Source organism: Heteronotia binoei, chromosome 3, assembly GCF_032191835.1.
Source record: "Heteronotia binoei isolate CCM8104 ecotype False Entrance Well chromosome 3, APGP_CSIRO_Hbin_v1, whole genome shotgun sequence".
Classification (NCBI taxonomy): Eukaryota; Metazoa; Chordata; class Lepidosauria; order Squamata; family Gekkonidae; genus Heteronotia; species Heteronotia binoei.
Genome location: NC_083225.1, coordinates 158,579,672 through 158,593,335, shown reverse-complemented (window position 1 = coordinate 158,593,335; position 13,664 = coordinate 158,579,672). Strand labels below are relative to the sequence as shown.

At 39.1% G+C, this 13,664-nt stretch overlaps 1 protein-coding gene across 2 annotated transcripts in view; it reads left to right on the top strand.

Annotated features, from left to right (window-relative positions):
* FRY (FRY microtubule binding protein) overlaps positions 1-13,664 on the top strand; it is a 225,217-nt gene that overhangs the window by 199,120 nt on the left and 12,433 nt on the right. For both annotated transcript variants that reach the window (XM_060234716.1, XM_060234717.1), the window contains exons 52-58: positions 1,914-2,114; positions 2,772-2,933; positions 5,273-5,439; positions 5,882-6,071; positions 8,150-8,299; positions 9,674-9,772; positions 11,175-11,258. In XM_060234716.1, coding sequence (XP_060090699.1) covers positions 1,914-2,114; positions 2,772-2,933; positions 5,273-5,439; positions 5,882-6,071; positions 8,150-8,299; positions 9,674-9,772; positions 11,175-11,258 — 1,053 coding nt within the window. The remainder of the gene's footprint in view (positions 1-1,913; positions 2,115-2,771; positions 2,934-5,272; positions 5,440-5,881; positions 6,072-8,149; positions 8,300-9,673; positions 9,773-11,174; positions 11,259-13,664) is intronic.

Sequence of the window (13,664 nt, the reverse complement as noted above, 5' to 3'; positions counted from 1 at the left end):
AAACATAGTTTAGGTTCTGTGCAAGTTTCTTAAAAGTACTGAGAACATGGAATTATATAGAATTCATATTCTGAGTGCTTAGTGTTCACATGTTGAACAATCATCCTCATGACGTATCTCATAACTTCTGGGATCTTTAAATCTCTGTAGAATTGCTTAGCTGATCCTGTCCGGCTACATGCCAGTGCCAAATACTTTAGAAGAGTGTGCACAAACACTGCAAAAGGAATAGCTAGTATTTTACCAGATCCTCTGCCATTATTTGGCAAATAGCATTGGAAGAGGTTGGGAGAGGCAAAGCCTTACCACAGTGAAGTGCATATATAAATTGTTATTGGAGTTGTTTCCCGCTCTCAGTTGTAGCTAGTGCTGAAACAAATATTTACAATTGCATAAAATACACGAAATTCCAAATTGCAAAATCAAATGGAACTTCTTCAGATCCTGTAAAAAAATGTTTCCTCCTGGTCTCATGAAAAACTGGAAGTTCACTTGTACAAATAACTGCATCAGTGTGATCTGCAGGCCCAAGACTGTGCCTTCACTTATGTAAAGAGGAAAAATCCCCAAATTTCAGGTTTTCCAGGTTTCCAAAGAGGTGCTACACTGTGGTGTGAGCTTGTTGCCGTGATGTCGCTCTGCTCATATTAGAGAAATTATTTGCACAGGTGTGATCATAGAACTTGTTGTCAAGTCTTTATATTGGGACCTAAGTTTCTCCTCTCAAGCACAGCTGGAAGAAGTGGGTTTCATGAGAAAAGACCAAATTACCTCATAGTTTGATTTATTTAGCTCATTTTAAAAACTCTCTAAACTCTGTCACCACATTACAGTTCCTTTGTGTGCATTTGTTTCTGCTCTAGCTACAATTATCTTTAAAAACTGTAAAGATAGCTCTGCAGCCATTCATGCTTTGTTGCTAGAATCAAGCATGTCTACCTGCATGTGAATGACCAAAATCTGAACTATATATAATATTTAAATAGGGCATGGTTGTTTTTTAAAAAATATATAGTTTGAAAGATGGTCTTTTAAAAAAATAAAATATGCTTAAGAAAAGATAATTTCAAATGTACAAAGTGAAGGCTGAATTACAATGAAAAACTCTGCTGATTGTGACATTGGTGTTGTGCATGCCAAACTGAAAATGCATCCAGATCTGCCTTAGTCCTGCTCTTAAGTATTGTGTTCATGTATGTAGTACAGAAAATCTAAAATATTGCCCTTTTGGTTTTTTGTTGTTGTGAACCTAAAATGGCTAAAAAGAGCAATTAGAAGAATTTGACTTATGTCAGTTTAAATAAATCCCCATAAATTCAGGTGGAAATACACCAGAAATGCTGCCTAGTGGATGATGTTTGTTACTTGGGGTTGCCAGCTCTGAGTTGGGAAATACTTGGAGATTTCAAGGGTGGAGCCTGAGGAAGGTGGGGTTTAGGGAGGGGAGAGCAGGGTGTAATGCTATAGAGCCTACCTTCCAAAGTGGCCATTTTCTCCAGGTGAACTGATCTCTGTCACCTGGAGGTCAGTTGTAATAGCAGGAGATCTCCAGCTGCCACCTGGAGATTGGCAGCCCTATATAATAGGAATCTGACAGTCATTAAAAGATTTCTGCAGGGTAGGCCACCTGGAATTGAACAGAATGTTGTCCTGTCTACTACATTGCAGACTTAGCCTTGGGATACAGGAGAGTTTGGGTCATTCATTGACCGCAGTGTCATAAGCCCCCCTTAAAACTGCATAGAGTCGGATTCATTAAAAATACTAATTTAATTATACTTTTATAGAAAGAGAATTTTCCTGCTTAAAGATATAAAACCCCAATATTTTGAGATGTTGTTCAATAAAACTTACAGCAGAAAAAAAAAGTACTTATATGGTAGCAGAGAAAACAATTAGTGCTGTGATTGCAGGGTGAAAGCATGGACAATTTCAACTGGGGAGTACGCAGGCGTTCTCTTGATAGTCTGGACAAGTGTGATATGCAACTTCTGGAAGAAAGCCAGCTTTCAGGAAGTACGCCCAGCCTAAACAAAATAAACCACGAAGACTCTGATGAGTCATCGGAGGAGGAGGACCTAACAACAAGCCAAATCCTGGAGCAATCAGAGCTAGTAAGTAGTTAAATTATAGGCTGCTAGTAGCTATATTATATTTTAAAAAGTGGTTCCTAGTGCCCTGCGTTTGAAATGAGTTTGAATGCATGCAATAGGAAGGGGTGGATCTTGCGTAGGTAAGTATTTGTTTATTGCCTGCTGTTTTATTTTCATTTGCAAATGTAGAAGAGATTTAGAAGCACGTTCTGTGCACAGGAAATGTCAGATCTGATAAGCCGTGCTTTATTCAGCGCATTTTTATAAGTCATACTGGATTAAAGATCCCATCTGAACTCTGCACATTTTATAATGTAGCATTTGCAAAACAAAGCTTCTGTTTCTGGTAAAATGGCACAGAAGACTGGAATGATAGAATATTTAAGTAGTTTTTCTTTTTAAAGATCTGTGCAAAAAAATTAAGGGATTAGTAATAAAACGACAGGCTTAAATTTAACAGTAATCACCAATGGAAATATGTAACTTTCAGTATTATTGTAGAGGCTCCTCATGATAAAATGACTTCACATGTTGGGCATCATCAAAGCAAAGTCCTCCTATAGAAGCATCATGGAAGATGAATGGGAGCTGTTGTGCAGTTCCCATTCATTTCAGTTGTCTTGGCATAGGCGAACCTTCAAGTGGATTGTGTTCTTAGTAATGTTCCTCTTTTAACAGATCATGACACTTTCCCCGTCTGAAGACACAAACCACATTGACCCCCTTTCTACACCTGGTGAAGCAGCTTCAGCGACGGCACCTTCTTTCAGCTCAAGAACTTCTAGTTTTAATACTTCTTTGCCTGAAATGAATAATCTTCAAGTGTCTGAAGGTTCAAAGGTGAATTAACATTATTATAAGAATGCCCTTTGTGGGGGATGAAGTGGACTGGGGATACGTTTTTTTCTTATGTTAGAAACCAACATTTTAGGATTTTAGATTGAAATTTTACACTCTAATACAGCACATCCAGCCATAATTAGTTCCAAACTAAATCTATGTATTTCCAAGTTAACAGTCCTTGTGAAATGCCAGCACCACACTTCTACCAACATTAATGGGGCTGTATAAAGATTGCCCTGTGGGTGTAAGCATGAATTCCATTTTTCTTCTCAAATGTGGGAGCTTCATTGTGCAGCTGCTTACACTGAATTCAGCCCTTGCCTGTTTGGTCTACTTTAGGAATATAAAATGTTGATTATACTGAGTTCTTTTTTAAAAAAAATGGAAAAGCTGTTGTGTATGAAAATGAAGTTTGGCTGGGACACAGTTATCAAAGGTTGGTAAAGTTTTATAGTAATATCATAAATTTATTCTGAAGTTGTTTCTCTTCTCTCTAGAAATGCTTCCATTTCCAAAATCTAAACAGAACTTTATAATGCAAACCAGAGTCAGACGGAACCATTTTCCTGAAACTGCTGCATATGGACATGTTGGTAGCTGTGCCAGTGCTCTGTGGTTGGTAGCTCTGTGCCAGTGTTTCATTTTGTAAATCCATCACACTGGCACAATTCAGGATCAGAGAGATAAATGCTGGAAAGATAATATTATTAACTGGACAAGTTTACATAGCAGTAGTAGCAACAATAACAATTGATATTTCTGATATAGCTAAGCTACCTGACATAAAACCAAGTTTGGTTTTATTTTCTTTTAAAAGAATGCACAAGGAATGGTATCAAGAACTTGTCACTCCGTAATTGATGACAGATCTTCACTCTAGATGCTGCACTGGGACCGGCCAACAACATTTGCATTGCAATCCTAAACAGAGTTCACCCTCCTAGAGCCCATTGAAATTAATGTATTTAGAAGGGTGTAACTGTGTTTAGGATTGCAATACCAGCCAGTACCCAGAGGGCTGTGTAGTGAACTCCTTACATCTGAAAGCAGTCCTCTCTGTCACCTGTAATGTTATGCCTGAGACAGATGGAAACTTAGAAGTGGTCTGCAGTACAGACCAAGGTTGGGGATAGAATGCTCAGGTATTCTCTGGTACATGTGTTTAAAATGCAGAATTAATTGCCAGACAATGTTGTGATGGCTACAGGTATAGACTGCTTTAAAAGGGGATGAGATAGATTCATGGAAGATAGGTCTGTCAGGAACTACTAGCTATGGTGACTTAGGGGAAACCTCCATGTTCAGAAGCACTAAACCTCTGAACCCCAGAGACGGGAGGCAACATCAGGGGAAGGCCTTGTCTTCTGTGCCCTCCTGTTGGCCCTTCAAGGAACTGGTTGACCACTGTGTGAGACAGTGCTAGACTAGATGCTAGACTAGATGGACCATTGATCTGATCCAGCAGGGCTCTTCTTACGTTCTTATGTTTGCTCAATATACAAAAGGTTCTGTGGCTTATATTATAAGCACTTCCAGTTAATGGCCTTCTTTATAGGTTATGTATTGTGGTTGTTCATATTACCATTCTGTAATTTTAGATCTTTGTGAGGGAGTCATAATGACAGAGATCTAAATTAATAATTCTGCTTCTGACTCCTGCTAGAAATGTCAACAGGGTACATAGAAAGTTTGTGTTAGCTGACTCAGGTAATTTATCAAGATGGCTTGCTTTGTTTGTAGTGGCAGAAAACAGTAAGAGTCCAGTAGCATTTTAAAGACTAACAAAATTTGTGATAGCGTACCCTACCACAGTATTTTTAGTCTATAACAGGTGTGGCCAAACTTGCTTAATGTAAGAGCCACATAGAATATACATCAGATGTTTGAGAGACGCAAGACAGGAAGGCAAAATATGGGGGAAGAGAAAGGTGGAAAGAAAGCAACTTTAAATTCATTCTTCAAGTCACCAGCTGACTTGGCTTGGAGAAGTGATTTAAAGAGAGAAATGCCTTTTCCAATTTGGCCAGCGGGGTGATGGGGGCTTCGAGAGCCACGCAATGAGTGAGAGAGTCACATGTGGCTCCAGATCCATAGTTTGGCCACCCCTGGTCTTTAAGGTGCTACTGTTACTCAGGTCATTTATGTGGAATAAATGTTTGTTGTCAGTGGCAGTTGAAGATTCAATGTGGTTGTCTTCCGTAGGATATGTTTCAAAAATGTAAAAAAAAAATTAAGGGAAGCTCCTTGACTGTTGCCTTTCAGTATTGCTCAGTATACCCTTTTTTACTAATTAAAATACCATGCACCTAAAACAGCACTTAATTCAATCCCCATAGGCTGAAGGTGCCCAAGAAGAGGAAGATACATCAGTACAGGAGGATGATCTCTCTGGCTCTACCAATGAACTCCCAGCGGCTTTTGAATACAGTGACAGTTTTAGTCTAGAAATGGCAGAAACTGAAGAGAAGGGTGATAGATTGATGGATCAGTATACACTTGCCAGGTATGCCTTTGTGACATTGAGTGGAAACCTCTTTTGTGTGTGTGCAAAGTTCTGTCAAAAGTTGCAGCCAACATAGTGACCCCATAGGGGTTTTAAGCCAAGAGAATAACAGAGGTGGTTTGCCATTGCCTTTATCTGCATAGCAAACCTGTGGAACTCCTTGGTAGTCTCCCATCCAAGAATTAGGCAGGGTCAACCCTGCTTAGCTTCCAAGACCTGATGAGATCAGGCTAGACTAGACCATCCAGGTCAGGGCAGCCTATTTTATAGAACAGAAAAAATGTTGAAGTCCCACAATGCTCCTGAGTTATAAATAAGGGCAAGTCAGGTCATTTAAATCTTTGTTGTCTGCCCTTATGCATGAGGGTACATACATGAGCTTAAATGAACATGTAGCATGGTTATCTGTTCTTAGATTCATTGTTTGTTTACTTTTGTCCAGTTTTGGTGAAGGCGACAGGAATATTTCACCTCCTCCTTCCCCATTCTTTTCGGCTATCCTAGCTGCATTTCAGCCAGCAGCTTGTGATGATGCAGAAGAAGCTTGGCGTAGCCATATCAACCAGCTCATGTGTGATTCAGATGGCTCCTGTGCAGTTTACACTTTTCACGTGTTCTCTTCCTTGTTTAAGGTAAGAACATACTTGTGAGAACTACAGGTAATTCAACCTTTTTAGTGAAATTAATAAGGTCTTCTTTAGACTTTCAAGGTGTCAATCGGTCTAGACCCTGATAACATTTCCCCAACTTATCAGCTTCTATCATGGTGGGAAAATGTCCCAAAATTTACCTTTCCATAGCATAGTCTAATGTCAATCAAATCAGTTACTGAGGACAATTGTTTCAGTGATAGAGTTGGAGCCAGAGAAGCCCTAGATCTGTGAATGTTACACCCGAAAGCCAAGAAAGTGGGAAACCCTTACATTGGTCTGCAGGGTCTTTCTTTTGCACTGATAATGTGGGGGTTCTCTTCCCAGGGACACACACGGACACCCCAAGTTGCCTTTCTTATTGCTCACTCTGTACCCTTCTACCTGTACCTTTCTTTCTTTGCACCAAAGTCTAGAAAGAGCAGTTGCAACCTAGGCTGCTTCCACACTAGGGTGATTTTCCGTGGCAATCTGGTTGTTGCTGAGATTCTGAGTGAAATTGCCTTTGTAGTAGAAATTCCACACAGGCCAGGTTAATCTGTTTTCACTCCACTTTTAACAGTGGCTTCCTTTTCACACCAGATATATACATTGAAGCCCCTCAGAATACTCCACTGACCACTTTATTTTTATTTTGAGGGCCATGGGTAAAGCACTGCTGAATAGAAATACCTTATTTAAAAACTTTTTAAAACCTTATTTTTAATACTTTATTTAAAAAAAAAAAAAAACCTTAAAATCCTCTACCTAATTGCTGATTCCTCCAATGATCCCCTCCCATCTGTCTAAAAGGTGCTAATTGTTGTCAGGTACTGGCCAGTTTCAGTCATCAACAGATTAAAGAGTAATTGAAGAGTAATTGACTGTCTCTTTGCTGAAATCCCTCAGTTGCACTGTCTCCTGACACAAGAAACTGCTTATGCAAAGTGTCCTGCCCAGGAAATACCAAGTTTTGTACAGGTTTAAAATAAAACAGGCTTTTTGTTTGTTTGGTTTTGGTAGGAGAGAAAGGGCTGTTAGTTTGTGCACAAAACAGAAGATGATGTTGTGTGAAGAGGGAGGAAAACAGTACTAGTTAGGTGGCTGAAACCTGGGGAATCCTTGCTTTAGAAGAAACCCTTTGAGTCCACAAATTCAGCATCCAGTGTAGTTCTTTTCATTATTCTGTTTGATAGAAAAGAGGACTTTTTAAAAAAATCAAGTGATGGCACATACATTATTTAATTTTTACCAGTTGGGTTGAATAATATTAACTGCACTCTGGGTGGTATTCACATAATCTGATAACTGTACCTTGATACCTAGCTGACAAAGTCTTTCATTGTAAAATAATAGACTAAACTTAATAAAATACTTCTGGTTATCAGGAGCCCTAGATTCAAAGCATAATTCTTCTAGTTCCTATGGGGCTTGAGCAAGCCTTTTCTTTCAAGTAATGTAAATGATTTACCATGGAAAGTTGTTTAGAAGAATCTATTTTTGACTACCATACCAGTTAGGACAGCAGGAAGGGTCTTGGTGTGCAATAGTTTCCAGCTGCTTTTTGGTATGTTGGAACTTTCTCAAGCAGCAGAGGCGCCTTTGCCAAGCAGTTCTGGCCAGAGGGAGAAACCAAACACACAGAAGCCTCTCTCATCATTTCCCATGCTGTAAACTTGGCAGTGGAACACTCATTACATTGTTTGTTAGGCCACTTGACGTTAGCTAGTAACAAAACAATGCCCAGAATGGGCAGGAATTCTCACATTGGTCATTGCTGGTGACAAAAAAGAGCCAACGAGTGCTGCACGCAAAACACAGTTTAGCCAGAATGAAGGAAAAAAAGAGCAAAAACTCAACCTTCTACTGGCAAGATAAAAGAGCCAAATGGCTTACAGGAACTTAATAATTTAGAGTTAAGCCATGATGGGTTTTAATATCCTTGAGCAAACATACAGATACATATCCCATGGAGTGAATCCCCCCCCCCCATTAATGCTATGTGCAGCAAGAATAAAAGCAGAGCTAAGAAAAATAAAATGTTCAGATGTTAATGTGATGAATATGATTTTGCTTAACAGAATATTCAGAAAAGGTTCTGCTTTCTAACTTGCGATGCTGCCAGCTACCTTGGTGACAATCTGCGAGGAATAGGCTCAAAGTTTGTGAGTTCATCACAGATGCTGACTTCATGTTCGGAATGCCCCACTCTTTTTGTAGATGCAGAAACTGTAAGTATATTTTTATGACTGTCACTTTTTTCCCAAAAGTGTTTTGCAAGGAGGGTGGTGAAGATTTAAAAGACCGGTGGAACTTTTTCTTGATAGTCTTCTGAGACTTCAGTCTTCCAAAGTTTCTGGAATGGTTTTTGTTCATTGTAGATAGGAAAGCTATCAATACATAGAGCTTTGTGTATTTTACATTTAAAAAAAACAAAATCCACTGAATTTAGCACTTTGACAATTTCAGCCTTTTGGCAATTTCAGCTTTCACTTTTAACAGAAGGTTTGTGGTCCGCTTTGTTATGAAGATAGCCCTCAAAGCATAAGTGTCTTGTTTGATGAAATCTCCAACATCCGATAAGAAGCTCAGGAGGCATTCTGGCATTCCTGGAAGGACATTCAATGCCCTGTGTTTTTCCTTTGTTCCTCCCTAATCTTGGCAGAAACAGAGTTAATTAAGCTTGAGTCCAGAGGCACCTCTAAGACCAACCACATTTTATTCAAGGTAGAAGCTTATACCCCAGCTGTATCACCCACCTTCTTACCTGCCATTGAGACTTGTTCAGTTGCTGATCTGATCCTTTTAAAACTCTTCTTCATAAATTGTGACACTTGAGTTGTATCTTACCAGATGCCTTACTCAGATTTTCATTTTCTTTGCTTCGTTGGTCTAGAAAGGTTTGAAACCTGATAATTTTCTGAATAAGACCAAATTTAACAGGTGGCTTGCTTTGTTCTCAGGACTGAACAGTCCTTTCTAACAACAATAAAAACTATTGGGCATAATCCAGAAAAAGTTACTGCATACCCAGTGAGACTTACTTCTGAACACATGTATAAAGATACATGTGTTCAGAAGTCCCACTGGGACTTACTGCCAGGTAAGTATGCATAGGATTACAGCCTTAGTCTTGGGAAATCCTGTTGAAACCAGTGGAACTAAAACAGCCCTTTTTAATTGTATCACTTCAGGATGGTGATAGGGGATCCCATGATGGAATGCTTTTGTTTATTACACAGTTCTTTTCACATAGAAAAGTAGACTGTAGGGCAAAATCATTGTCCTTGACCTAGTATGGAAATAATGTGAATCTATACTTGCAGCATGCACTGTTGTAATTCAGGCACAATTTGGTCATCTCATAAGGACATAAGAAGAGCCCTCTGGATCAGACCAGTGGATAACCTAGTTCAACATTCTATTCCAAAGAGAGGCCTACTAGGAAAACTTAGCCAATGTCTATCAACCAATCAAGAGACTACTTCTCACAAGATTGTGCCCATTGATTTTTGGAATTCAGGGACAAAAATGCAGGTACAACAAATAACTAAACAACTTAAAAACTAATGTTCCCTGATACATTTTTGTTTTAATGCTTTCAGCTCCTCTCTTGTGGTCTTCTTGAGAAATTAAAATTCAGTGTCCTGGAACTACAAGAGTATTTGGACACTTACAACAACAGGAAAGAAGCAACCCTATCTGTAAGCACAATTGCTTTGCTTTCTTTTGTTATGTAATCATAAATCTCAAATCTGCACAAATATACAAACAATGGGTTGCATCCAGACACAATCTGCAATTTAAACTGATTGTCCCTTCCCATTGCGGACCCTCCTTATGTCATTGCTCAAGGGGACTTTATACCCTAGAAGGAGCATTTTGTGGAGCTTGGTGTAGCTGCAGTGGGAGGGGGAAGGCAGATATGCTCCATTCTGCAATATATGGATCCAGATGATATCTATATATTTATTTAATTGGATTTTCTTAACCACACTTACCACTTATGCAGGGCTCAGGGTGGTTCACAGCAGTTTAATTTAATGCAATATAAAGCAAGTTAAAAACATAAAACCATAATATAAAACATTCACAACGTTTAAACATATTAAAACAAGATGGCAGTGCTGGAATTTAGTCATGGGCAGGAAGGGAGGGTGCCAGGCAGATGCAAAAACCCATCACTGGCCTTAACCAAAGAGCTGGCAGAACATCCTTGCCTTACATGCTTATGTATATGTGAATGAAACATGAATTTAATATGGTTAACTTTACTCACAATTCACTTATGAATCTGTTGCTTTCAGCAGTCAGAATTTAGCACACGAATATACATTTTTCATATAGTTACAAACATTCCTGAAAATAATTATTTCTTGAATCATAACAAAATCTATATCTCAAGCTAAATGTCTCAAAAGTGAAATCATAAAATATAGAGTGTTTGCTAGTTATCAAGGCACTTTGGTGATCATTGTGAATACAATTATATATACCGATTATATACCGGGTCCAGTACAAAGTGTTGGTCGTTACCTTTAAAGCCTTATATGGCCGAGGACCTGCCTACCTGAGGGACCGTCTTTCCCCATATGAACCCCAGAGAGCACTGAGGTCAACGGGGAAAAACTTAATGACTATCCCTGGGCCGAAGGAAGTTAAATATCAGAGCACCAGAATACGGGCCTTTTCGATCGCGGCCCCTACCCTATGGAACCGACTCCCCGAGGAGGTGCGGGCCCTGCGGAGCCTTGAACAGTTCCGCAGGGCCTGCAAGACCATCCTTTTTAAATCAGCATATTCGGACTGCTAAGAAAAATGGTAATTAAAGATCCGCCAATGCGGTCCAAAGATCTATACCGCAGTATAATTGTATCTACTAGACTGGTTTTTAATTCAATGTTTTAATGTTTTATTGTTCTATAATGTAATTCTAATGTTTTATTTATTATGGTGTGTTTTTATGGATTGCTGTTAGCCGCCCTGAGCCTGCCAAGGTGGGGGAGGGCGGGATATAAATGAAATTAATAAATAAATAATAAATAAATAAATAAACTGTGTTGATAATGGATTTTTTTCCCTTCCCCTCCCACCCCCCAAAAACAGTGGCTTGCAAACTGCAAGGCAACATTTGCTGGGGGCTCAAGAGATGGTGTCATTACCTGTCAGCCAGGAGACTCAGAGGAAAAGGTAATAAGGGATTAGATATATTCTCTTTTCTTCTGTGATTAGCTACACTTCTGCATTTATACTTGGCCACAAAGCTTTTAGTCTGTTTTTTCATATCATCTAGCTTCAAAGCAACCATAAGTCTGAATAAGGAGTTGCCACATTTTCTTCTTTTTATTGTAGCACATCCAATTGAGCATGTATTTTTCCCTTTTGTTTTATAAAGATCTTAGGCTACAGGCTACCCATGGTCAGGAAAAACACTATCTCCCTTTTCCTTCTCCTATCTAAAACATCCTCTTGATAAAATGCCATGAAGTTTTACAGAGGCAGGCATGTGCCCAGAAAAGTCCATGGTTGGTTGCATAACACCACTCTATAGTCCTTTTTGCCACTTCCAGTTGATCAGGTATTAATATGGGAGCACAGTGGCTACTCTGCTTCCAGGGTGACTGATGGCTGTACAGCCATAATCCTGTGTATTCAGAGAGGAAAGATGAGGGACAAACTATACTTTAATCTGAATGATCCTCAGTTCCTAGATATTATTTTTAATTGAAACTGTATGGGGAGAAGTTACTAATATGATTGAGAAAGTGGTATGGAAGCTGTGGACATTGCCCTTTCTTCCCTGTGACATTTTATCAATATAAGTGTCCCTCATAAGGTTCTATTTACGCTACCAAGGGGAAAATACAGACACCTGTATCATGCTTTTATTTCTTTCCTCCATGGAACAAATGGCATCTTGGGCAGGTGATTTACAGTACAATCCCATGCAGCGTTATTTTCATCTAAGCCCATTAAGTTTAGTATATAGGATTGTCTGTTAGATTGGGAAAACTGTATGTGATGAATAGATTACATGCACACATCCCCTGCTCTGCTTCCTTGAAAAAATTAGCAGCACTTTTTAACCCGTATTTGAAGATCTGTTGCACATCTCCTGTCATAAAGTGTTTGGCCTTAAGCACACTTAGAAGGAAGTAAATCTTGTGGAATTCATTGCTAAATTTCTAGTCTGTCTGATGAGTATGGCTTTGTGGTGAAGGGAATGTACCCTGCACCCACTCAAGGGCACTTGCATCTAGTTTCTACTGAGTGCTGAGAATTCTGAGCCTTGGCACTAAGTAATTGATATTAGAACTTTTGGTTTTTCTCTGTTCTAAATCTAGTACAGACTAATGTGGTTACAATGAGATGTTTAAAGTTGAATGTATTTTCCATTTTAGTTGACCTTTGAAAAACGAAGTTGGTAATTGGGGTTAAAAAAATATATCAATATTTAAATATCCAACTTATGTAACTCAAGAAGCTCTTGTACACCTATACAGTGATTTGGCATCTTTGTAGTCAGGTGCCTTCAAACGTTTTTCTGATCACTGCATGTTTTTTAAAGAACAGAGGAAAACTGTGACAGCTGAAATCATGGTATTAGAGCAAAATGTCTCTTTTCGTGACCACTACTGGGCATGGGCAAAGCAAAACAGATTTATTTGAAGTGGCCTGGAGCAGATGCTGAGCGAAGTAAAAAATAAATGTAGCCACATACAGAGCCATCAATAATTGTAAAAAAAATGACAGCTTCTCTCTGTGGTCTGTAAATGCACACATGCTGTATGATGCAATATCTATGCGCTGCTTGACTTTTTTTTCCTCCCTGCAACATGTTTTAAGGGTTGGGATTGTTTTGGCTTTTATGTTTGCCATTTTCTGTTTTAGTTTCACTCTTCTTTCTCTTCCTTGGGAATATTTATCTCTTGTTCATGTATTATTCCTCCTAACTTGGGTTTTGCCCTCTTAAAATTCTTTGTATGTTTCATTTTGCTTGTTCATATTGCTTTCTCGCTTCATCTGTTTTATTTTGTTGCAATGGATCTCCTCCTTATTCTTGGTTTTGGCCATATGTGTAAAAGGGAGACAAGAGAAAGGTAGTATTTTCCATTTTTAGGTCTTTTTTGAGCCAAACCTCAGATCTTTTATTCCACATTTTTTGCTTTATTGTCTCTGTGCAGTATTTTTGAACCTGCATGTAGCAACACTGCTGGCTACCATTTTTCCTATTTTCATACAAATGCAAAGTACTGAAGATAGGGATGGACATTAACCATGTAATGAACCAAAATTTGTGCCGAATATTGGCCGGAGTGGGGTTTGGGGGGGTATGTTTGGCATGCACATGGTGTCTGATGAAATCCCCAATCTTTTCAGCACAGCTTGGGGTGGCTCATATTATGAAACCTACCCAGAAACTCTGGGTGGGGGTGGTGTTTTCCAACCTTGGAAACACAAATAGACACCCTCCAAAGCTTGACAGGCCTGCCAATAACAAGAGTTTCCATTCATTGCAATGGAGCTCAGATTTATATAAGTGTAGGATGAGTGCGCGTTCCCTTTGATGGTGTGGTTTTGGACAGAGAGGGTGTA